Raw genomic sequence first — 26,582 nt, 5'->3', positions numbered from 1 at the left:
GTCAAAGCTGCTAAGAGAGAATTCTATGCAGCCACGATTGAGTCCACAAGCTCACGCCCAGCCCAATTGTTTAGAACAATTCGGTCCTTGACAGTTCTGCCACAAGGCAGACAAAATAGTAGGGAATTGGATATTGGCTGCGAGGCTTTTGCAAGCTATTTCGCTGATAAAGTCTTGGCGCTCCGCCGCGATCTCCCCACCACAGTTGAAACACTGTGTGAACATGAGGCCCTTTGCATGTCCTCGCAGGGTTTAGAATGTTTTGACCCACTCAGTCTGGAGGACGTTGTCAGATTGCTTGAATCTGTGCGTCCAACCACATGCTGCCTGGATCCATGCCCTTCCTGGCTCATTAAGGCGGGCCATGAGGGGTTTCGAGGTGCCGTACGGGAGATTGTTAACAAGTCCCTTGTGGAGGGACAGTTCCCTGAGGCACTTAAAGAGGCAATGGTCTGCCCTCTTCAGAAAAAAACAACTTTGGACCCGGCTGAATTGGCCAACTATCGGCCGGTGTCTAATTTGCCCTATTTGGGCAAATTGATTGAGAGGGCGGTGGCGACAGAGCCTCAGAGCTTTCTGGATGACGCTTCTGTCCTGGATCCACTCCAGTCCGGCTTTCACCCTGGCCATGGGACGGAGATGGCACTGGTTGCCCTTACTGACGACCTCCGGAGGCATCTGGATCGAGGCTGTGTGGCGGCACTGTTGTTGTTAGTTCTGTCGGCCGCCTTTGATACGGTCGACCACCAGTTGCTGACCCACCGCCTTGCCGACATGGGGATACAGGGGCTCGCTGTTCAATGGCTTGCTTCTTTTCTCCAAGGTCGGGGACAGAGGGTGGCGATAGGGGAACAGCAGTCCCGGGGGCACCCACTGGAGTGTGGCATGCCTCAGGGAGCGGTGCTCTCCCCAATGTTGTTTAACATCTACATACGCCCTCTCGCCCAGTTTGCCAAGAGGTATGGGCTGGGTTGTCATCAATATGCAGATGACACCCAGCTCTATCTGATGTTGGGCGGCCGGTCGGGCTCCGACCCAGAAGATCTGAACCGGGGATTACAAGCTGTGGCTGGGTGGCTCAGGCTGAGCCGGCTGAAACTAAACCCAGCGAAGACAGAGGTCCTGTGCCTGAGCTGGAACGGTTCGGGGTTGGGGCTCCCTCTCCCGACCTTCGATGGGGTGCCTCTGGTGCCAGCATTGGAGGTTAGGAGTTTGGGAGTGCTCCTGGATCCCTCCTTAACTATGGAGGCCCAGGTGGCAGCCACTGTCAGATCTGCTTTTTACCATCTGAGGCAGATTTGGCAGTTGGCTCCCTTCCTCGACTGCGACGACCTGGCTACAGTGATCAAGGTTAGATTACTGTAACACTCTCTACATGGGGCTGCCTTTGTCGCAGATCTGGAAGCTGCAGCTAGTGCAGAATGTGGCGGCCAGGCTGTTGATGGGTCTCCCCAAGTGGGAGCACATCCGGCCTGGGTTGAAAGTGCTGCACTGGCTGCCAATAGCATACTGAATCTGCTTCAAAGTGCTGGTACTCACCTTTAAAGCCCTACATGGCCAGGGTCTGACTTACCTGAGGGACCGCCTTTCCCCACATATACCCCCAAGAGCACTTCGGTCGGGGACCCAACACCATCTGGTGATCCCAGACCCCCGGGAGGTAAAGCTTGCTGTGACCAGGGCCAGACCCTTCTCAGTGGCGGCCCCTACCTGGTGGAATGAGCTCCCAGAGGAGATCAGGGCCCTGCGGGACCTTATGCAGTTCCGCAGGGCCTGCAAGACGGAGCTCTTCCGCCAGGCTTTCGCATAGGGGCCACCGCTGCCACCACCACCAATGGTGGCGATACCATCGGGATTAGGAATCGCCCTCGGAAGTTCCACCATAAATTGCATGGCATTGACAATGTGGGATTGGCTTGAACTATCTACTGGACAGTGTCACCCCAATGGGGAGGATTTGAGGATACCATCAAAACCACTCAAGACCATCTTGTTTACAGAAAGCACTTTATTATTGTACTGTTATTATTATTCATGATTTTATTGTCTTATCTGGTTTTATGTATGGGCTCATAAAGATTCTTCAAGAGGTGGTCTGATGATTTTGGTGGCCTGATGATGAAGGAGCTGCCGCCAGCAACGACTGGAAGAAATAGAGCCCCGAAGATACAGTTCCCTGGTTTCACCATCTACAGTCTGTGTCCGCCGTGCTTGTATGGAAAAGATCAATGAGCTGACCAACACGACAGACCCCCGGATAAACTAATAGAACCGTCACCATCCTCCTCAAGCAATACTAACTATAGATCTTGTTAGCACTTTATAATAGTGTAAAATTGCATGGTTTTAGAGGGTTTATAATTTTATAATTATTATCTATGTGTCTTATATTTATGTAAGCCTGCTCCGGTGGGGAGGGCAGGATATAAATTGAACAAATAAGTATCATGTTGTGTACTAGCTGAACCGCACACGTGGTCAGGCTGCCATGTGGCGCGATCAACTAGCGAAGCTTCGCTACCAGAAACGATAGAGCCCTAGGATCTTAAAACCCACCAACCGGCAAGTAGGGATTCTACAGGGGACCTATAAGGTTGTAACTCTTGTATTTAGCCTATCATGGGTGTGGGTGTGTGTCATGGGTGTGGGTGTGAATGGACATATAAGCAGCCCGTGGGCTAGCCATTGTATCTCCTTTTTTCCTGAAATCACTAAGTATGAGCTGAAAATCACTCAACGATGCGTCACTCTCAGTACTTTTCATATCACTAATAGGCAGATGACACACACAACTCTCCTTTTTAGCTGAGAGTCAGTGGAAGTCGTGAACTGTCGTCTGAAGTTAGTAAAGGACTAGCAATACAGTAGCCACATAAACCTATGGCAGCCATTTTACTAGTATAAATAAAACACAGGGAAGCAAAGTCAAAGTCATATCCTGAGAATTATTCTTATTAAGATGAACATTAATAACAGCCTCAATATACACAACGTTTGACAGTCCTAATTACAGTTACGTGGCAAGGATCATTAATGTAGCTGCAATAAAGACAGGATAAAGAAAGACAAAGAAAAAGAAGATGAAGACGAGATCAGATTTATAGCCTGCCCTTCACCCGGAGTCTCAAAGTGACTTACAGTCTCCTTTCCCTTCCCCTCCCCACAACAGACACCCTGTGAGGTAGGTGGGGCTGAGAGACCTCTTTTGAGGACTGCTCTTGAGAGAACAGCTCTGAAAGAACTTGTGAGTGACCCAAGGCCACACCAGCTGCTGCCTGTGGAGGAGTGGCGAATCAAACCCAGTTCTCCCAGATTAGAGTCCGCACTCTTAACCACTATGCCAAACTGGCTCTCAATGAGCTCTCTAAGTTGGTCGCTTAGAAAGAATGTGATTGAAAGTCGACCAATTAATGAGAATAGTCAAAACCGTGAAAAAGCATCAACGGAACCAGGTATTTATAGAAAAGATTTACATTCCACTTGTATTTCTTGTATCTTGTACCAGGGAAAAGGCTAGAAATAGGCCTGAGTGGATTGGCTCAAGTCAATGGCTGGTATCCAATGGTATCCAGTGATTCCTGCCCACTGACTTTGCCTTTCTTGTCTCCTAATGCAGCCCAAGCCATGCCCTGTGAGAGGAAATCCTTCTGCCCACAGAAATGCCCCATTGGATCCAAGTTGGTATCTGTAATTCTTGGCTCTCTTTCTCCTAGGGATGCCAGCCTCCAGGTGGGACCTGGGGATCCCCCAGAATTACAGCACATCTCCAGACAACAGAGATCAGTTCCCCTGGAGAAAAATGGATGCTTTGGAGGGAGGACTGATGGCATTGTGCATCACTTAGGATCCTGTCCTCCTCAGGTGCCATCCCCAAAATCTCCAGGGGTTTCCCAACCTGGATCTGGTAACCAGACGAGCACGTGGGGAAACTGCCCCAGGTTGTGCTGTCTGGTTGGTCTGCCCCACAACACTTTAAACCAGTGCAATTAGGGGGTGCGCCCAGATCACGGCAAGCCTCCAGTGTGACCGCAGCCTAAGTCTCTGATCTAACTTATGGGGCTTTCACAGAGAGCCAGCTTGGTGTAGTGGTTAAGTGCGCGGACTCTAATCTGGGAGAACCGAGTTTGATCCCCCACTCCTTCACTTGCACCTGGCTGGATGACCTTGGACAAGCTGTAGTTCTGATAAGAGCTGTTCTTGAAAAAGAGCAGTTTCTGTCAGAGCTCTCTCAGCCCCACCTACCTCACAGGGTGTCTGTTGTGGGGAGGGGAAGGGAAAGGAGTTTGTAAGCCGCTCTGAGACACCTTTGGGTAGTGAAGGGCGGGGTATAAATCCAGTCTCCTCCTCCTCCTCCTACTGCTCCTCCTCCTCCTCCTTCTCCTCCTCCTCCTCCTCCTCCTCCTCCTATGTGAAGTGCTGAGGTTTGGGAGAAGACCGCAGCCTGGTTCCATTGAGTTTGAAATGTCCTTGGCTGGCAAGAAGTTGTAGAAAAGGAGGGTGGTGCACACAGTGGGGGGAGCTAGCATGGTTGGATGTTAAGAACGCGGCAAAGCACAGAAACGGTAGGGCATCGGAGGTGTAGTAAACCCAACTTCAGGGGTCAGGTCCAGGTCTTCTTTGGATGTCCCAGGGGCTGGCTGGAAAGTGAATCTCTGCAGGAGACTCACAAAGAAGAGGAAGAGCTCCATTTTGGCCAGGGTCTCACCAGCACACATTCGCCGACCTGTGACAATGCAGAAGGAACAGGGATGCCCTTTTTTATTGAAGTTATTTGTACTACTTTTTTACCATTTCCCCCATGAAATGATGCCAAAACAATTTCACAGAATCATAGAGTTGAAGGGATCTCCAGGGTCATCTAGTCCAACCCTCTGTACAGTGCAGTGAATTCACAACTACCTCCCCCAACACCCCCAGTGACCCCTGTCCCATGCCCAGAAGATGACAAAAAAAACCCCTCCAGGATCCCTGGCTAAACTGGCCTGGAGAAAAATTGCTTCCTAACCCCAAAGTAGTGATCAGCATCTCCCTGGCCGTGTAAGAAAGGGCCTTGAGAAGTAAGTACTTCATTTATCATAAAGTAAAAAGGTAAAGGTTCCCTTGCTCGAAAGCCAGTCGAATCCGACTCTAGGGTTGCAGTGCTCATCTCTGTTTCCAAGCCGAAGAGCCAGCACTGTCCAAATATGTTTTCCGTGGTCATGTGGCCGGCATGACTAAACACCAAGACGCACGGAACGCTGTTACCTTCCCACCAAAGTGGTACCTATTTATCTACTTGCAATTTCTTGCTTTCGAACTGCTAAGTTGGCAGGAGTTGGAACTAGAGACGGGAGCTCACTCCGTCATGCGGCACACTCGGGTCTTGAACTGCTGAACTACTGACCTTCCACAGCCTGCAGTTCAGCATCTTAACCACTTGAGCCACCGCAGCTCCTCTTATCATAAAGTACTCAAAAGTAAATGGAAGTGTACCATAACACAGTGATTAGCAATCTGGAAAGAATAAATGAGAAATGGCCAGCTGGGACAGTGGTCTTCCAAGTCAATGGACTTGGGTACTTCACCTATTAACTACACCCACAGTGCTCAATCTAAAAGGAGTTACCTGCAGAGAAAGGCAGGAAGGCGTCTCTCTTGACAAACCTTCCTTCGGAATCAAGGAAGTGCTCCGGATAGAACTGGAGTGGTTTTTCCCACTGACTTTCATCGTACAGCACAGAGTACAGCAATGGAAGGATGTGTGTTCCCTGAAAAGTCAAAGCAATGAGAAATTGAAGACATCCTGAACTCCACAGAGACGGCCCAACCATTTTTTTGTGCCCTTGGCCGATGACTAGGCTGCTGCCTGCCCTCTGAGAGCCAGTTTGGTGTAGTGGTTAGGAGCAGGGACTCTAATCTGGGAGAACCGAGTTTAATTCCCCACCCCTCCACAGGCAGCGGCTGGTGTGACCTTGGGTCAGTTACAAGTTTTTTCAGAGCTGTTCTCTCAGGAGTGGTTCTCTCAGAGCTCTCTCAGCTCCTCCTACTTCACAGGGTGGGGAGCAGTGTTCCCTCTAAACTGAGTGAGTGTGAGCTAGCTCACAGTTTTTTTAGCCTCTGGCTCACACTTTTTTGTCTTAGCTCAGGAAGGGATGGCTCCAAAGCAAACTAATTTATGTAGTCGCCAAATCACTCGCTCACAGCTTTAATGCCAGTAGCTCACAAAGTAGAATTTTTGCTCACAAGACTCAACAGCTTAGAGGGAGCATTGGTGGGGATGGGAAGAAGAAGAAGAAGAAGAAGAGATTGGATTTATACCCTGCCCTTCACTTGGAATCTCAGAGCGGCTTACAAACTCCTTTCCCTTCCCCTCCCCACAACAGACACCCTGTGAGGTGGGTGGGGCTGAGAGAGCTCTGACAGAAACTGCTCTTTTCAAGGACAGCTCTTGTCAGAACTATGACTTGCCCAAGGTCATCCAGAAGCTGCGAGTGGAGGAGTGGGGAATTAAACCCGGTTCTCCCAGATTAGAGTCCACGCACTTAACCACTACATCAAGCATGAACAAACAGGCAGGCCAGTGAGTGACTTACATGGACACAGTCTAAAATCTTTAAAATGAAAGGGCAATATTTAACGAGAAAACACTTTTGACAGTGAAAGAATACAGAGTCGGAAACATATAGCAGACGATTTCCTCTTCTCACATGGCAAAAAGGGCATTTTTGATCTACTTTCAATGTACTCTGGAACTGAATTTTGCTGTGAGACACTGAATTCCACTTGCAAACAACTGCTACAGTGAATTGCAAGTGGATTGTTCAGCATGTGCGAATGTACGTAAGAGCCAAAAAGAAGCACTAACTAGATTTCTCTGTGCAGTGATATTACCTCATCATAGCTCCTTGACAAATGGGCACAAGAGAGCAGGAACTTATAAAACAGACGACAACTGTTGAAGACTTCCCTCAACATTCTAAGTCCCTGGCTCTGTAGTCTGAGCCTGTAGTTTGAGCAATTTGAGCTCAGTGCACTAACTCTTTTAACTCTTTCCTCCCCCAGATGGGAGGAGCTTGTGACTGACCCAAGGTCACATCAGCAGGTGCAAGTGGAGGAGTGGGGAATCAAACCCGGTTCTCCCAGATTAGAGTCCGCACACTTAACCACTTCACCAAACTGTAAAGGAGATTGTAAGCTGCTCTGAGACTCCTTCGGGTAGTGAACGGTTGTGTATAAATCCCTCCTCCTCCACCACCCTGAATTGTGGGGAAAGGGCCACCCCCTCCTTCTTCCCACCTGCTCCATGGGGAAGCTATCCCCCACTGACACTGCCCTGACTCGGGATGTGTCTGGGGATGACACGGTGGCTTGCTGTGGTGCCACAACCCTCAATCCCCCCCCAAGGAAGGGATGGGGAAGAAGCAAGCTTTCTGTGGGCTGCCCACTGGGGCCAGAGGCACCGCCTGGGCCTACCGCTTGCCACGGCAGACCCTGATGCTGTGAGCAAGCGGACAGCAGGGATGATTTGGTGCCCCTCCACCTCTGAAGCCCTGTTGCCTGGGTGTGCCTAATGGGTGGACCAGCTCTGGGTTTAGAAATCTCCCATTGAAATGAATGGGGATTACAAATAGAAGAAGAAGAGATTGGATTTATACCCCACCCTTCACTACCCAAAGGAGTCTCAGAGCGGCTTACAAACTCCTTTCCCTCCCCCTCCCCACAACAGACACCGTGTGAGGTGGGTGGGGCTGAGAGAACTCTGACACAAACTGCTCTTTTTCAAGCACAGCTGTGCCAGAGCTTGTGACTGACCCAAGGTCACATCAGCAGGTGCAAGTGGAGGAGTGAGGAATCAAACCCGGTTCTCCCAGATTAGAGTCTGCACACTTAACCACTACACCAAACTAGCTTATCTGAAGCTCCTCAGCATCTAAAAAATGTCTTCTTTGTAAAGTGTAGTAGGCAACAAATGAACAGATATGAAATGACATAAGACTGTCAAAGTTTATGTAATTAGGGAACACTGATCACCTTTGGAATGAAATATCCTTTCAGAGTGACATCCACGGTGGTGGCATGTGGCAGATTCATAGGGAGAATATTAGCAAATCTCTGGATTTCATGGATTACGGCGTCTGTATATGGCAGTTTCGATCGGTGTTCAATCTGAGGCTGGGCAGACCCAATCACCTTCGTAATTTCTTGTTGGACTTTATCTGAGAAAATTTTAAAAAAGAAATCTTAATTCATTGTATGGTATTCCCTGTCCCTACGTCTGGATGGAAAAGTTGGACACTGAAGAAAGCTGACAGAAAGAAACTTGATTCATTTGAAATGTGATGTTGGAGGAGAGTTTTAGGGATACCGTGGACTGCCAAAAAGACACACAAGTGTGTTTTGGATCAAATCTGTGGAGAGCCAGTTTGGTGTAGGGGTTAGGAGCGGGGACTCTAATCTGGGAGAACCTGGTTTGATTCCCCACTTTTTCAGATGCAGCTGCTGGTGTGACTTTCGGTCAGTCATAAGTTCATTCAGAGCTGTTCTCTCAACAGCAGTTCTTGAGAGAGCTCTCTCATCCCCACCTCCCTCACAGGGTGTCTGTTGTGGGGAGGGGAAGGGAAAGGGATTGTAAAGCACTCTGGCTGATTTCAGACTGGCAGTTTGGCCCGAGATAGACACGTGCCAGAAGCGTTTCACCAACGGATTAAAAGGGCCGTTCACACAGGCACATCTGTCAGGCGTTCCCCAGCCGTACTCTTGTACGCAGGGCTCTACTGGTAGCAGGAGCTCCTTTGCATATTAGGCCACATACCCCTAGTGTAGCCAATCCTCCAAGAGCTTACAGTAGCCCCTGTAAGAAGAGCTCTGTAAGCTCTTGGAGGATTGGCTACACTAGGAGGTGTGGCCTAATATGCAAAGGAGCTCCTGCTACCAGTAGAGCCCTGCTGTACATCTTGTAGCGCTTGCCTCCCGATTTTAAAAAGTACCTGGTGAAAGTGGTAGCAAACCCCGGAGAGCGCGGTCATCCCACATTCATCCCTCACCAGCAAAGTGTGAACGCCGAAAGCTGCAACTGCTTGTGCACTTATGCGCTTATCTCCAGATTACCAAAAAGAAAGCTACGCCTTACAGCAGCGCCTCTGCCAGGGGAACAAGTTGTTCCAGGTCTTTTAAATCATCATCATCATCATCATCATCATCATCATCATCATCATCATCATCATCATCAATCTTTCAATTTATTAATCACTCAATCCTGCAGAGCTGCTGGCTCTGAGCGATTTACAGTTACTCAAATACACACGGGACTAACAATGATTCAAAGGGGTAAGGGAGGACAACATATAAATCTTTAAATCACACACGTTCACAGCCGACGGGGAGTTTGTTCAGCAGTAAGGTCAGACGTGTTCCAACGGCATTTTTCCCTCGGCGTGGCTTGATGTCGTCAGCTTTCTCCAGGACTGCTTCAGTTGCAGTGCAGCACTGCCACCGCCTAGCCAGACAGGCTTTCTTGATGCCGAAGAGTTCTTCCTAGGCTTCGATCTTTTACGTGCTGGACCTTCCGTTCGCCAGCTAACACCTCCCCCACCGGGGGGTTTAGTGTGCCCACCCCCTCTAAGGAGTGGTACCCATTTTATCTACTCGCCGAAGCTTTCGAACCGCTGGGTGGACGGCGAGCTGGGGACAAGGCTGGTAGCTCACACCAGCACGGGGCTAGAACTGACAGCAGCTCTGTTCAGCTCAGATGTTTTAACCAGAGGATAAATCCCCTGTGCCACTGCTCCCCTTATTTTTTGCCACGACTCCCTCGCGCTTCAAACTGCCAGTCTGAGCTCAGTCCCTGAGACTCCTTCAGGTAGTAAAGGGTGGGGTATAAATCCGATATCTTTTCCTCTTCCTCTTCTTTGTCAATCCTGATTTCTCTTTAGAAGCTAAAATAAGGACACTGGGGCGCTCATACTTTGGTCACATAATGAGAAGACAAGACTCCCTGGAAAAGCCAATAATGCTTGGGAAAGTTGCAGGCAGCAGGAAAAGTGGAAGACCCAACAGGAGATGGATTAACTCAATCAAGGAAGCTACAGTCCTTCAGTTTTGCAAGACCTGAGCAAGACCGTCAATGAAATGACGTTTTGGAGATCATGAATTCTTAGGGTCCCCAGAAGCAACTTGATAGCACATGACACACCTAACAAAAGAAACTTAATGGTTTCAGACTTAGTCTCACAATGAGGGAGAAACTGAAGACTGTTGTGAGACCAGCAAGGTTCCACCTCTCCCTCAGAGCAACCAATTAGAGCTGACCAAATGTTTGGGAGAGAGAGTTAGAAAACAGCAGTTAAGTTAGCCGTTGGGAGTTGGCAGCTGGGAAGTTGAGAGGGAAAAGAGGATTGTCTGACTGAGTGAAACTGTGGAGAAGAGCTACTTAGAGCGGGTGAAAATAGTCAATTTGTAACCAAAGGATGCCAATTGTGGGAACAGGTCCACAGTTCAAAAGTTCAGTGGAGACGAAGTGTTGTAACTTCTACCTTAGTTTCTTCAGTGTTATGCAAATACCAAAAATCAAAGTTAACTTCTTGTTTTCTTTAACCCTGTGGGCTGTATGTCGAAGTGAAAGAAACACACAATTTAATATCTTGGCCTATCTATAGGTATGTAGGTATGCATGTGTAATAAAATATGAATAAATGGCGGCAGGGTGTGAATGGAACAGTCTTTCAGCCCCCAACTCCAACAACTCTGTGTGAGTGAGGGCTTGCGACTACATGGGGCTGGGCTACCCTGCCTGCGGATGTCTCTGTGAGTGAGAGAGAAGACCTGAGAGGGGAAATGGTCAAGGCTGTCTATATATTTTTTTTAAAAAAAAGAAGGGTGGTGAATGTGACGGCCTGACCTACTGATAACCCTGAACCTGAGAGAAAGTGGGGCAGAGGGTGGTAGGCACTCCTTCTGAGTGGAGACGGGGCATCACAGATGCTAAACCTTTTAAGAAATCAATAATAAAATACATTTGATGTTATTCCCTACGAATATTGGAATGGCTCCAACCATCCTCCAAGGAGTGCTCCACCCACTATTCTCTAACTTAACTTATTCTCACTTATCTTGGATGAGAGGAAGATTGAACAGACAAACTCCTCTCACAGTCAGCATATCTGTATTCATGTCCATCATCCGCCAAGCATAATTATTTACTCATTGTCTGACTTTTTTTTTTTTACCGAGACTCAAGGCAGCTGACCAAGTGTAAACCAATGCAACCAGTATAGGATTACAGCAACCTGGAATGAGGCGTGAAGTATTAAACAGGATTTTATCTATTGTTTGCTTACCTTGTTTATTTACTGCCTTTCTCCGCAATGGAGACTGAAAGCAGCTCCTCCATTTTATCCTCACAACAATTCTCTGCAGTAGGTAAGGATGAGAAGTTGTGACTGGCCCAAGGGCACCCAGCAAGCTTCGGGGACAGAGTGGGGATTCAGACCTGGGTCTCCCAGACCCTGGTCTGATACTCCAACCACTGCACCGAACCAATAGGATTAATCAATCCCCAAAACGTTATTTCATGTATAAAAACAATGCGGAGAGAGTCGTCCGTCTTTTAGCTATGTGGCAATGCACTCTGAGCAGCACCACAGCATGGAAGGTAAACAGGGAGGGAGGTGTGCGAGCTCCAAAGGCTGAAAACATGAAAAGTTCAAGCAGTTCACAATCCCTTCTGCTTTCAGCATTATACCAGCTGGGGGAAAACAGGAAGTATAACTCACTGGTGCTTCCTGTTCTCCCTCATCCAGATAGCCTCCAAAGACAACCCGAGAGTTCTTTACATTCTCACCACTAAGGGTAACTGGAATCCAGATAGTTTGGGATAATGGGCACCACCCAATGGAAAACACTCACTCTGAACTTCAGGGTACTTCATCATCAGCAACAGACCCCAACGCAAGGTAGTCGAAGTGGTCTCCATGCCAGCGGCGAATAAGTTCCCCACAACAGACTTTAGGTTTTCGTTATGGAAAAATCCATTTGTCTGGTTCTTGTTCTTCTCCTAGGAGATAAGAAGAAAGAAATTATTTAAACTAAAGGATTAGCAAAATCAAATCAAAATCGGATTTCTTTATTCTGTCTCTATAGGCAGATTAGATCCAGTTTATTTAGTCAAATTTACGTTTCTCTGCTAGGCTAAGTAAACAATACTGACCCTGAGGGAGCTTATTTGGGGCCTATATCATGCAATTGAATTTAAAAAATGAAAAAGAAATATCCCCGTACCTGTTCCAGTGTTCTTTCCTTTAGTGATACAATTCCAGTATCCTGAACTAGCAGATTACTATGGCAATGGAACTGAACAACACTGATGAATCCAAGCCAGTTTGGTGTAGTGGTTAAATGTGCGGACTCTAATCTGGGAGTACCGGGTTTGATTCCCCACTCCTCCACTTGCACCTGCTGATGTGACCTTGGGTCAGTCACAAGCTCTGGCACAGCTGTCCTTGAAAAAGAGCAGTTTGTGTCAGTTTGTGTTCCCTTCCCCTCCCCAAAACAGACACCCTGTGAGGTACGTGGGGCTGAGAGAACTCTTTCTAGAACTGTCCTTGAGAGAACAGCTCTGCCAGAACTATGGCTTGCCCAAGGTCATCCAGCAGCTGCAAGTGGAGGAGTGGGGAATCAAACCCGGTTCTCCCAGATTAGAGTGTACATACTTAACCACTACACCAAACTGGCTTGGATTCCATCAGTGCTCTTCAGTTCCATTGCCATATTAATCTGCTAGTTCGGGATACTGGAATTGTATCATTAAAGGAAAGAATACTGGAACAGGTACGGGGATATTTATTTTTTTAATTTATTTTTTATTTAAAACATTTATATGCTGCCTTTCCCACAAAATAGGGTCTCCAAGACAGTCGACATCAAGGCATGAAAATGTTTAAAACATTAAAATGGCATTTAATGTAAATATCTAGCAATACAATAAGAACATGAAGACATGTAAACAACACATGAACACAACTAGGGAGGAAGGCTACTAAGAGTTCATTGGCTCTGGTCAAGGCTAAGCAGACTTCTTTTGGGCCAGGAACTACCGGCAGATGTTGCTCGGCAGAGCGCAAGTGTCTACGGGTCACATGGGGAAGAGGCAGTCCCACAGATATATCAGTCTCCACCGCATAGGGCTTTACAGGTTAGTATCATAACCTTGAACCGGATCCCGTACTCAATTGGCAGCCAGTGCAACTGGCGTAACACCAATTGAATGTGAGCCCACAACACCGTCTAGTGACCCCGGGCCCTAAAGAGGCCAGGCTAGCTACCATGAGGGCCAGGTCCTTTTCGGTGGCGGCTCCTACCTGGTGGAATGAGCTCCCGGAAGAGATCAGGGCCCTGCGGGACCTTTTACAGTTCTGCAGGGCCTGCAAGACGGAGCTCTTCCGCCAGGCTTTTGAGTAGGAGCCACCGCCGCCACTACCACCACCGCGTAACTGTGGAGCAGTACCACCGGGTTGGGCCGATGGAGCAACTGGAACATCGTGGCCCATGGAGTCCCCCTCCTGACTTCCTCCTGATATGCAATGGGGAGTGTGTAATTTTAATCTTCCTGTATCCTGTTAGTTGTGAATTTTTTAGCTTCAACTGCTTTCATCTGTTCTATCTTTATTGCACTTTGTGCCTTTGTAAGCCGCCCTGAGCCTGCGTGTGGGGAGGGCGGGGTATAAATGAAATGAAATAAATAAATAAAAATAAATAGATGTCGCAGTCAGCAGGCATGCTGCTTCATTTTGCACTAGCTGCATTTTCTGGGTCAGATTCAAGGGCAGCCCCATGTAGAGCACATTACAGTGATCTAACCTGGAAGGAAGGACATGGCTGAGGAGGGAAGGGATCTCAGCAGGGTGCAATACAATAGACTCGACCCTCCAAAGCAGCCATTTTCTCCAGGGGAATTGATGTTCTGTCATCTGGAGATCAATTGTAATCAAGGGTCATTTCCTGCGGGAGTGCACAGGAGCGGAGTTCCGGCAGTAAGGAGCCCAGGGGTCGGGCACATGCAACAAGCCTGTCCCCTACTCCAAGCAGCCCTCAGTTGGGCCACGAGGAGCAAGAAGCAGCCAGGTAAGTTGCAGAGCCCCCCCCCCAGCATGCCTTCAGGTACAAGCTCTCCCTCCCCTGTGAGGACAGATCTGCGTGTCTCCCCCCCCCCAATAGCTAGCAATCCAAAACAGTCCAGTGGAGCCTGAGCGGTGGGTGTTCCCTCCTGACACACTTCCGGTGGTGTCAGGGGGTGTGGCATATGCAAATAAGTTATGCTAATAAGTTATGCTAATGAGCTCCTGCACCTCTTTTTCTATTAAATGACCCCTGATCATAATTATGGAAACATCTCTCTACCACATCTGCCTGGCACTTTTTTTTGGTCAAATGTTAGGTTAGGGTTGCCAGGTCCCTCTAAGTCCCCAGTGGGGGACTTGGGGGGGCATTACTGGATTATCGGCATGTTTTTTAAAACGTAGTTACCTCTTCCTGTCGTATTAGAAAAGCGTCAATAAAGCTCCTCTGGTCGTTCACATCCAGTTCTTTGAGGTGTTCAATGAAGGTGGCCTGTATGAAGGCGTACAGTTCATCCCTGTTCTTAAGGACAGTCTTGCGACCACCAGAAAGAAAACGCAGTGCAGGAAACATGTTGTACAGCTAAAAGAATAACATAAAAGAAGGGAAAGATTTTTTTAAAAAAACCCCAAAGCTAAATGGTGCATTTTAGGCTGACCTTGAAGCATTTCTAATTGAAAGATCTTTGTTTACTCTGCCTATAACACTCCAATGTCCTTTAAAGTTTTGAATAAAAGTTTTTGTTCATCTTTGGGGGTTTTTTTGCTTTTTTAGACTTTTATTTATTTATTATTTGTCACAAAAGTCATTGATCGAGATAAAGTAACATAGAGATGCATCACAACGATGTTCAAAGACTACATCAGAATCAATGAGAATCTTAACATTCCAATTAAGAGATCTTCTACAATTCAGTATAACATCAACAGCTTTAAGTCTACAGAATTAATTAAGCAAGGAAAACATATATTGACCTTTCCCAACAAACTGTTATGATAGAGCCTCACAACAGTAACCATTTATGATAATGTGAGTTTTCAGGTAATATATCATGTGTAGTGAGAAACGAGAATAATGGGAACCAGGTTGATTCAAATTTGGAAATGGAGGGCTGAGAGTGTTGTGCTCTATAGACTTTATCAGTAACCTTAGCCATCACAAATTGTTCCCACACTTTCTCGTGCCAGGCGGATAATGAAGGAGATAGAGGTGATTTCCAACAAGAGGCTATTGTCAGTGTTCATCTTTGTTGACTGACTGGGAATTGTCTCAAGGGAATACACTACACATGCAAACCAACTGGGACTTCACCTCTTTATATATACAAAATGGTATTTGATTCCATAACTCAGTACCTTGGGGAAATATCTGGGTAAGGGGCCGTTGAAAAGGGAACATTACTTCCCTCCCTGGCGTGTCTCTGAGAAAGTGTGGGAACCTGGTGTGTAAGGGTCAGAGCTCTTGACAAAAAATTTAAAGGGACAAGATGGGTGGCGAACCTGTGACTGCTGGACCCACCTTCCTCGCTCAGTCTGACAGAGGCTGAGTTGGGTCATAGCATTGCGGGTCATATAGGCCTTCCTGGACCCTTCAGTGAGCTGCTACCAGCCACTCAAAGGATCCCTCCGACCAAGGTGTGCTTTCTCAGCCGATCATCTTGAGAGGGGTGCAAGGTAGATTGGCCTAGCGGCTCTCTCAGCTGTACAGAACAAGGCTTGAGGCTGATTACTCTGCGTTCTGGGTCTGAGCTAGGGTTGTCAGGTCTCCTGCTGGAGGTTCGTGACCCCACCACTGCTTGGTGGGCCAGTGGCAGGTGGGGGGGGGGAATGCAGAAATTGCTGCCCTGTCAACTGAGCAATGTCATTTCTGAGGTGAACTGGCAGTTAAATCACTCTGTTCTACGACTCAGCATAAATTTGACGGTAAAAGCATAGAGTTTCTGTTGAATCAATGATTGGGGTGAGTTTGGCCTAGAAATGGTGTCACGCCATTAATGAGATGGTGCCCTCCCCCCCCAAGCAGTGTTCCCTCTAAGCGGAGTTAGTGTGAGCTAGCTCACAGTTTTTTAGCCTCCGGCTCACACATTTTTGTCTTAGCTCAGGAGGGATGGCTCCAGAGCAAACTAAATTGTGCAGCAGCCAAATTGCTCGCTCACAACTTCAATGCCAGGAGCTCACAAAGTAGAATTTTTGCTCACAAGACTCCACAGCTTAGAGGGAACATTGCCCCCAAGTCCCTGCCCCCAGTCTCCAGCCTGAGCCACCATGGGGTCTGACAATTAAAGAAGTTGCCATGAATCCCACGTGCGACCTCCTGCTTCTGTATGGAAGCAGAATTCTTCTGGAAGACCCCACTGGTGGACCTCCTGATGGCACCTGGTCTTTTGGCCACTGGGTGGGCCTTTGGCCTGATCCCGCATTGGCGTCTCTTACGTTCTTATGTCTGTACCATGTAGTTTTTCCTTCATATTTTTGAATCAGCTTAGCAACACAACGGATTCTATAGTACCATCGGACCATTTTCTTTTCTTTTTGGCTAGTGAGCCGTCAAATTCAAGGTAGAGTCACATATAGCCCTGACTCCATTTTATGCAGCAAAATTCCCCCAAAAAACAAAAAAATTAATTACCGTGACTGAGGGACTTCCAGCAAGCCGGATATTTTCATTGACCAACTTCAGTAATCTTTCAAAAGTGGGATCTTCGTATTCGTATCGCTTGCCAAGTAATATGGATACTATAATGTTGGCAACAGCCGTGTTCATGATTACAGTGGTCTCAAACGGTTTTCCTAAAAATAAATTTTAAAAAGAGCTAGCATTTATCTTGGAAAGAGGCTTCGCTTTTGCCTCGATGTTAACTTGCCAAGAACAGAAGGGGTCTTCTTTGGCACATGGGAAGTTCTCCTTCAACAGGTCATTTCTCTTCTCCTGACACACCGTCATAGCTTTGAAATTAATTTGGGTTTTCAGGCCTCCCATGTTTTGGGCAAGCCTTTGATTTGTTTACCCCCACCACCCCCAGGGCCTGGCGTATCTATCAGTTTAATCAGGGCTCTTTTTGTAGCAGGAACTCCTTTGCATATTAGGCAACACACCCCTAATGTAGCCAGTCCTCCAAGAGCTTACAGAACTTTTCTTACAGGGGGGCTACTGTAAGCTCTTGGAGGACTGGCTACATTAGGGGTGTGTTGCCTAATATGCAAAGGAGTCCCTGCTACAAAGAGCCCTGCCTACTTTTAAACACCATCTAAATTTTTGACAACTGAAACTTTGATCAGAGTGAACTGGGAGGGGGGATGCCTTTGTCATTGTCTTGTGGTGCAGACAATTGGTCCTTTGTGCAGCCAGATGAGGGGAGGCAATTTTTGTGATTGTCAGGGGCCTGCCAATTTGCATGCTGCAGAGCCAATTATCTACTTGAAACAGGAAGAACCAGCTATCGTGGGAATTGAATAAGTTTTGAGATATCTACGTCTGTCTAAAAGGAGAGGTATACACAAGGGATTCACACTGCTGATGATAGGGATGGGCACAAAAAGGCCCATGAGTCAAAACTTAGGCCGAACTTGGGTTGGTTCAGAGCCCGGGAACCAATGTTTGGGGAAGGCGCCTTCCGGTTCGAAAGGTACCTTCCCCCCAGCTGTGGCTCATGGGGAACAGAACTTGCTGGACAGATTCGGTTTGGGCGGGGCCCATTTGGGTCAGTTTGGAGTTCAGTTCATGGGCCGCCCCTACACCCGAACTGAGCTGCCTTTTTGGCTGTTTGGGGCCAGGCATTTAAACCTAAGAGCTCAGTGGGTCCACCACTCAGCTGTTAGTTTTAAATGGCTTTGAGCCATTTAACCCTTCAGTCTTGCTCCTCCCCCTTTGAAGCAATGAGGAGTAAAACTTAAAGTTTAAATGGCTGCCAGCCTGGGTTATCACCACCCTCTTTTTCCTGGCTGTAGTGAGCCATGGCCACGAGAAAGGGGGAAAGGAAGTCCTTTCCTGGGTAATCCCCCCACTTTCTCCAGGCCCCAGTGAGCCACAACAGGGAGAAAGGTGTAAAGGAAGTCCCTTCCAGGGCGGTCCCTGCCCCCTTTCTCCCAGCTGTGGCTCAGGGGGAACTGAACGTGCTGGACAGGTTCGGTTCAGGCAGGGCTCATTTGGGTCGGTTTGGAGTTTAGTTAGTGGGCCGCCCCGACCCCCAAAGTGAGCTGCCTTTTTGAGGTTTGTGCCCATCCCTAGCTGATGCTATGTACTATATAGAACTAGGTTATAGTTGGGGTTGTTTTGACTCAGCAATGCTAATAAGGACCAGAATGATATAAGAACTTCTGCTGGACATAAACACGCAGCGGCCTTATACTGAAACAGACCATCAGTCCATCAAGCTCAGGATCATCTCCTCGGACTGGTAGCAGCTCTCCCGAGTCTCAGGCAGCGCTCTTTCACATCATGTACTGCCTGCTTCTTTTAACAGGAGATCCAGGGACTGAACCTTGGACCTTCTGCATGCAAAACAGGGTCTTTTCCACTGAGCTACTGAGACACCCCAGGAAACTCTGGGAACTCTAGTTTTAGAAGTCAATATGTAACAAACAATTGTCAGTGTTTTTCAAATTATAGTCCTTTGGGTAAAGACAGGACAGTAAATCATTACAACAATCAACTTCTACTCTGGTTTGTAGATACGCCATCAGAGCGCAGAAGACAACACCAACCCACCTTTGTAGGATTCAAATTTCTGTAGTAGGAAATGGCATTCTTCAACAATCCTGTCCTCTATGGTCCTCTTGCCCATCCCATAGTCACGCAACGTGGTTAATGTAAACCGCCGCATCACCTTCCAGTTCTCACCATGAGAAAAAACAACCCCTGAAAGAAAACAAAGGGCCTGTTTCAAGAACTGGCAGGACCCTTATGGGTTTGTATTCACGAAACCCAGGAGGTGCGTAGAAGGAAGTCCTGCAAGCTGGAGGGAACCCAGGATGAAAATGGGCATTGTTGCGTCTCAATATGATCTGTTTACTGATACACATGGTGTGCTCCTTTGTGCACCCACAGTGAAAGATGGGCTGCAGAATGGAGTGGATCCAACCCTCCTCCAAGGAGTCTTCCTCCAGACTAAGGAAGCTTTGTCCAACTCAGGTGGCTGTTGCTCCAGAGGAAGAGACACTAAAGTTGGAGGAAAGTTCCTCAGAAGGAAAGCTTCAAACTTTGTTCTGTGGAGTAGGAGGGCAGGGGCAGGATCCACCTCAATATGGCAGAAAGGATGGGCAGGCTTTCCCCCACTGTAACACTTAGCTTCATTTGTGCCATTTTATTTTCGCCCCCCTTTGGCAATTCCCTGAATATAATTAAGGGTCGAGGATCAAGAGTCCCCCTCCACTAAGTAAAAAAGCCAGGATGAAGTTTTGCCACCCTTTGCTGCATCCCCGACTTTATGTGGGAGAGTGCCAAAGGTCTTCATGTGATCAAGAGCCACATTGACAGCTCCATCCATAGCGTTGCCTGAGGACGCTCAACGCTGCCACCACTTCTACCTTGCTGTCTCCAACACCACTGCTCTTCCTCCTTCCATGACCTCTGCCTCCAACCAGGAGGTGGGACAGCTAATCTTCCTTGCCCTCTCCCCAGCTGTGTTTGTAAACTGCACGTACACTACAGAACTTTCTGAACCCTCCTGACATTCTTTTTTCTCTGCAGAGAACCAGAAATAATGGCTGAACTCGTACAAGAGGATGGGAAGCCCTACAGGGCATACACAGTGTGCTGTACTGTTTTTTAAGAGGCTTAGGAGAGTGTTGAGGATAAACAATGGCTCCTGGGCAGAGTAGTAGCAGAAGACTGGGGAATAAGATCAAGGTCAAGGAGGCAGGCATATAACAGGTAGGCCAGTAGAATGGGAAGATGCCACCTCCAGATCTACCACCTAAGGCTCATAGGCCTAATCGAGCCAGTTTGGTGCAGTGGTTAGGAGCAGTGGAGTCTAATCTGGAGAACCGGGTTTGTTTCCCCACTCTTCCACATACAACCAGTCACAGTTCTCTCAGAGCTGTTCTCTCAAGAGCAGCTCTCTCAGAGCTCTCTCAGCCCCACTTACCTCACAGGGTGTCTGTTGTGGGGAGAGGAAGGGGAGGTGATTGTCAGCTGCTCTGAGACTCCAAATGAAGGGCAGGGTATAAATCCAACTCTTCTTCTCCTCCTCCTCGAACCACAACCTTTGCCTCTGTTTTCATATTCCTCAGTGACACTCCAAACACCTTTCTGACTAGGTTCTACCTTCCTAATAACTTTCCACAATTCTCTATTGCCACCGTTCCTTTACTTACCACTTCCCTAATCCTCCCTTCTCCCACACACCACTTGTCCTTTTTAATCCATCCTGGCAACCAATGGGAGTGTTATTGGTGACAACATGGGTGTGGGACCACACCCGCTGCGGCGCTGTCACGTGACCATTTAGCCTACTCCCTTAACAGTGGCTTGATCTGCAGAAATCAACTGGTGAATGTTTTCACACGTGGTGATAAACTTTCTAACCTTCCAATGCCTGAAGATCTATACATAAGGGTTGTATAGTTGGCAGACTACTTTCAAGCTGTAGATTAAGCCTGCCTAATCTGTAGAGTTAGACGGGAAAACCATACTTTGCTTTATCTCCTAGGATAAACATAGGTAAGCAAGACTGCCTATTATTCCAAAGATGTCCTCACCATAGCCTTTTGCAAAGTCTTCAAACATTGGGACCATGGGCCTCTCTGCAAAGGCATCTGCCTGGTTCACCAAAGCCTCCTTTACAGTCTCGTAGCCCGTCAGAACAACCATGTTCTGGGATCCCATTTGGATGCTGAAGACAGGACCATACTGCCTCGATAACTGAAAAGTGGAAAAGATAGATAAATTCTTCAGGAACATAGAAAAACACCAGTTAAGTACGAATTTAAAGACAATAAGCCTGGGTAAACAGATATGTTTAAAACTGGCACCTGGCATTTGACAAAAAAGAGCCAGGCAGAGGTGTACCCATATCTGAGATGGTACCACTGCATTTTGTGGCCAATCACATCATCAGCACATACAACAAGGCTTCTAAGGCCCCTGCCAAAAGGGGAGGGGGGGACACGCTGTGGCGGGATCCCACAGATCCCATGAGCTGTGGTGCCGTTGCTTCCCGGCATGATCAGATGCTGGGGAGGAAGCCATGGTTGGGAGACCGAGGCAGCCGGCTGTGCATGCATGCGCATGGGCAGTTGGGCCAGGAGCCAGGGATGCGCCGGCAGAAGGATGCACCGGCGATCCCACGGCCGCGCTTGCCATGGCCATTCAGGTACGACCTCCTCAGGAGGTAGTTTAATTTAGATGCGGGTTTTTGGCCGGAAGGGCCGGATCGGGGACGGGTGTGCAACGTTTCCCAGATGTTGCGGTGGGATCGCGCCCATTTGCTGCGCCCCCGATCCGTCCCTCTCCCGGCCCAAAACCTTTCGTGTGACCGGGGCCTCTGTAAGCTTTCCGAGTCACGGCTGGGAAATTCTTGGGAATTGGGGGGTGGGGCCTGGGGAGGGTGGGGTTTGGGCAGGGGAGGGACTTCAGCTCCCTCCAAAGCAGCCCACCTTCCAAAGCAGCCATTTTCTCTCGGGGAACTGATCTGTGCTGTCTGGGGATCAGTTGTAATTCTCGGAGCTCTCCAGACCCCACCGAAAGGTTTCAAAGCAAAAACTGGGGATTCACAGTACGGAAAAACTAACAAAAGACCAGAAACCCATAAATATAATAATGAAGAATGTATAAAAATAACTTGTAAATGTTTATCACATGTTCCAATTTTGAATTATGGTGCCGGAGAAGACTCTTGAGAGTCCCCTGGACTGCAAGGAGATCAAATCAGTCAATCCTAAAAGAAATCAACCCTGACTGTTCCCTGGAAGGCCAGATAATGAAACTGAAGCTCAAATACTTTGGCCACCAAATGAGAAGGGAGCACTCACTGGAGAAGACCCTGATGCTGGGAAAGATTGAAGGTCAAAGAAGACGAGGACGGCAAAGGATGAGATGGTTGGACAGTGTCATCGAGGCAACCAACTTGAAATTAAGCAAACTTCAGAGGACGGCGGAAGACAGGAGGGCCTGGCGTGATCTGGTCCATGGGGTCGCAGAGTCAGACTCGACTGTGTGACTGAACAACCAATCTGTATTATACCTAATACATCTCTGGTGTCAGTTCAATATTGAAAACATCTCCCAGTCCCAACAAATTTCTTATTGAGTCCATCCTTCTTAGTGAAGCAATAAGGTCCGATGTCCAACCTTCCTGCTTCCTAGTTTGGTCTGATAAAACAGCTCCAAAATGTTCAAAGAAACTAGGAAGCAGGAAGATTAAATGCAATATGGATTAATTATGTTTGGTTGTGGGACCTGTTCCTGAAGAAGAACTGTGGAAACAAGATATTACCGGTGCCCCATTAGCAGGATTACCTTGTCTCCATCAACATGGGAACTTATTGCTTCACTGAGATAGGAAATTTGTTGGGACTTGGAGGTGTTTTCAATAGTGAACTGACACCAGATAAATTTTGCATAATCGTCTTCATTCAGATTAGAACATTTGATAAATGTTTACAAGTTATTTTTACACATTCTTGGTTATTATACTCACGGGTTTCTGGTCTTTTGTCAGTAGTCCCCTCTATAGGCTGGCAGCCCTTCAGATAAATCTTAATAATCAGGCAGACCAGGTTCATATAGGAGGTGACAGTCCATAAAGTACCCAGTATCCCTTTCTCCTCTCCTCCTGGTCTCCTTCCTAGGCTGAAAGCCCCCAAGAGGCTGGATGACCAGTGTCCATGGATGGGTTGGACCCCATGTGCAGGGCATCCTACCCCCCTCAACTCCCATTGTCCTTTAAAATTTGCTGCCACCATCTGGACTTGCCTTCCCTCCCCACCAAAAAAAACTCCCTTCCATGGACTGGCTCAGTGAAAGTGGGGTGTTGCATGCATGTGTGCCCATGGAGTAAATTATCCCTCTCCTCCGGGCCCCCAACTAAATCCTCTTGCTGGACACACAGTTTGAAATCCAAGTGTGAACAAACAGGCAGGCCGGTGAGTCAGTTACATGGGCATGGTCTAAGATCTTTAGAAGGAAAAAAACAACAACAACCGCTACAGTGAACTGAAAGTGGATGGGAAGTGCATTATTTAAAAAAAATGTTTTTATTGAATTTTAAAGCAATAACCAATATACAATAAACTTAACAACCTCAATATAAAACAAATCATTAATAGTACAATCAAGTCAAATAATATCATATGTAGTCATATACAAAGTAATGCTCTTCCATGAATTGTATATCTTGGAACCGAGAAGCAATCACTTTAAAAAGATATAAGACCATGACAAGCTATATCCATAACTATGACATTACAAATGAGCCATAAAATCATAATAACTTGAATTAACAAAATAACTTTTAGAAGGAACAAAATGGGGACCATTTGTCCAATAAATTAGAGAAGCCTGAATATGTCTCTGGATGTTACATGAAGTCAGCTACTTTGTCCAATGGATAGAAAGTGCATTATTCGCTGTGTGCAAATGTGCATAAGAACCAAAAACAAAAACATAAGATCATAAGAGAAGCCAATGTTGGATCAGGCCAATGGCCCATGTAGTCCAACACTCTGTGTCACACAGTGGCCAAAAATACCAGGGGCCATCAGGAGGTCCAGCAGTGGGGCCAGGACACTAAAGCCCTCGCACTGTTGCCCCCCCAAGCACCAAGAATACAGTGCATCACTTGCCCCAGACCAAGAGTTCCTAATATGGCTAATAGCCACTGATGGACCTCTGCTCCATATGTTTATCTAATTCCCTCTTGAAGCTGTCCATTCTAGTAGCCGCCGCCACCTCCTGTGGCAGTGAATTCCATGTGTTAATCACTCTTTGGGTGAAGGAGTACTTCCTTTTATCCGTTCTAACCCGACCGCTCAGCAATTTCATTGAGTTCCCACGACTTCTTATATTGTGAGAAAGGGAGAAAAGGACTTCTTTCTCAACCTGCTCTATCCCATGCATAATCTTGTAAACCTCAATCATGTCACCCCTCAGCCGTCGTTTCTCCAAGCTAAAGAGCCCTAAGCGCTTTAACCTTTCTTCATAGGGAAAGTGTTCCAACCCTTTTACCCTTCTAGTTCCCTTTTCTGCACTTTTTCCAATGCTATAATATCCTTTTTTAGGTGTGGTGACCAGAACTGTACACAAGCACTAATTGCTTTCTCTGTCCATTGATATTACCTCAGCATTGCTCCTTGACAAATGGGCACAATATTGCTGGAACTTATAAAATAGAAGAAGATAAAGACTTCTCACAGACCGATTTCACACAAGAGCTGCGCCTCGGTCGCGCCTCCCTTTGCCCCAGTTCTATTGGTCAATTTCCCACTCGAAGCCGCATGGCTGCATTTTGACCCACGGCTTCACCCGATTTTCCCTGCGGTTTCACGGTCCTGTTTTCCATTCCTCATTGTTCAGCTTGAGCAATTTGAGCATGGTGTGCTGAATCTTTTAACTCTTTCCTCCCCAAATGGGGCAGGTGATTACTGACTCCAAACACCTGTTCGGTACCTCTGAGTGCTTGTTAGTAATGTGCCGAGAATTCATGTGAGGTATGTGCTGCTAAGAATGTCACATCCGTGTGTCACATCTGTTCTGGAGAATGACTTTTGCTAACATTTGAAGAGGCTGGGCAATATACTCCACATCTCTCCGAAGTCCTCTGGGACTGTAATAATTATCTGGTGATAATCCTGAGTAATCAGCTGTCCCCTGCTTCGGATCATGATGCCTGCTGAAGAACAAGCTCTCAGCACATCTTCTAAAATGTTTTATCATTTCTCATACTCCCCATTGATCAGCAATGCAGTTATCATTAGTTGGCAGCAATGTTCCCTCTAAGCTGAGCCCGCTTGCGGGGAGGGTGGGTTATAAATATAATAAATAGATAAATAGATAAATAAATAAATAAATAGTGTGAGATAGCTCACAGTTTTTTAGACTCTGGCTCACGCATTTTTGTCTCAGCTCAGGAAGGATGGCTCCAGAGCAAACTGATTCATGCAGTAGCCAAACCGCTCGCTCAGAACTTTAATGCCAGTAGCTCACAAAGTAGAATATTTGCTCACAGGACTCCACAGCTTAGAGGGCGCATTGGTTGGCAGCAGTCTGTGAGCTTGTGCCTTCTGTCCCGACCCTAGTTTTCGGGTCTCCTGAGAACATTAAAGAGCATAAAGAAGAACTAGAACTGGATCAAGGACCACATCAAGGATTCATCCTTTTCCGCAAATCGAGGCTCACGTGTCCCCGGGCTCAATGAAGAACACATGAGTGAAGTCCAAGGGAGGAAGGAAAAGTTAAGGTATTTATTGTACTAAACAGAGAGATGCAGAAGCCTCCGTCCAACAGTGGTCTACCAGGTGCTTCTGAGCAGCTTATAAACAGACCTGTTTAACCTCCTGTTCTTCAGCCAGCGAGCCCATCTACTCTCCTCCTTCCATGACACTCACTAGGTAGCAGTAAACATACAAACACAGCAATCCCAAATAATTAAATAAGCAAGACAAAGCAACTATGACTTCTATGTTTATTTCACCCAAAGCTGCCTTCCCTTGGGAGGGCCCACTTGCGTTCTCTCTGGCCCACAGGAAGATCAAGCTAACACACAAATCCCATGAGTGGCACAGAAAGAACAAAAAAAGTCTACCTGGGACATGGTTCTGTAAGGTCTCTTGAGGTCCACGAGGTGGAGATTTCCAATGAGGGGCCATGGCCTTGGTCCTGGTGGGAGATTTGGCTTGCTGGTGTTCCAGAAATTGCCCCTTTTCAAATAGAATGCCAAGGAAAGGACAAACAGCAAGAATAGGGAAACAGGATCCAATAAATCCATGCCCTGAGAAATGGTCTAAAGTGATCCCGACGAATGTGATAAAACACAATTTGATCTAGGATAGTCTCTGTCAGCTGAAAGGGGCAGAATAAGTAGTCGCTTTGCCTCCTGTTAACACCTCTAGTAAATCAATGATTACTATCCTATGTAATAGAATCTCCTCTGCCTCCCCTTCCACTTTCTTAGCTGTAATTATATAATCCATCCTTAATGGTTTAGTCTTTCCTTTACTTATTATGTGGGTGAGTGGCATCTAGCTCCTTAGAAGGAAACTTTGCTGAACAGGTTTTAACTCTTTGGACTCCTTTCTGATGACCTAGCACTCAGGATTGGCTGGCAGATTCGTCTCGTTAGTTCTACCAGTTCTGAGAGTAGCTTTGCCGAATCCTCATGGGCAACTGCTCAACCGAAATTTTCGTAAGCATGTTAAGAACTGCCTGAATTCTCCTCTCCTTGAACTCCTTGCCTATATTTTGCTGTTGGTACTATTCATTGCTATTAATTCTTCACTGCAATCCCTTCAGGGATTGTAAGGCGTTCGCTTGTTTCTGCATTGTGTTAATTGACT

General features: G+C 47.2%; 1 protein-coding gene across 1 annotated transcript; it reads right to left on the bottom strand.

The window, feature by feature from the left end:
* Positions 1–4,535: 4,535 nt before the first annotated feature.
* Positions 4,536–26,014, bottom strand: LOC107110456 (cytochrome P450 2K4-like). The gene is made up of 9 exons (XM_015411242.1): positions 25,832–26,014; positions 20,790–20,952; positions 18,799–18,948; positions 16,720–16,880; positions 14,500–14,673; positions 11,884–12,031; positions 8,011–8,195; positions 5,606–5,747; positions 4,536–4,723 (listed from the first exon to the last, which is right to left on the bottom strand). Exons 1-9 carry the CDS (start codon positions 26,012–26,014, stop codon positions 4,536–4,538), a joined length of 1,494 nt encoding a protein of 497 aa, XP_015266728.1.
* Between the last annotated feature and the right edge of the window lie 568 nt (positions 26,015–26,582).

This window comes from Gekko japonicus, unplaced genomic scaffold (assembly GCF_001447785.1).
Source record: "Gekko japonicus isolate JY-2015 unplaced genomic scaffold, Gekko_japonicus_V1.1 scaffold1595, whole genome shotgun sequence".
In the NCBI taxonomy this organism is placed as follows: domain Eukaryota; kingdom Metazoa; phylum Chordata; class Lepidosauria; order Squamata; family Gekkonidae; genus Gekko; species Gekko japonicus.
Note: the sequence above shows the minus strand (reverse complement) of the source record. Positions and strands in the feature narration are given on the sequence as shown.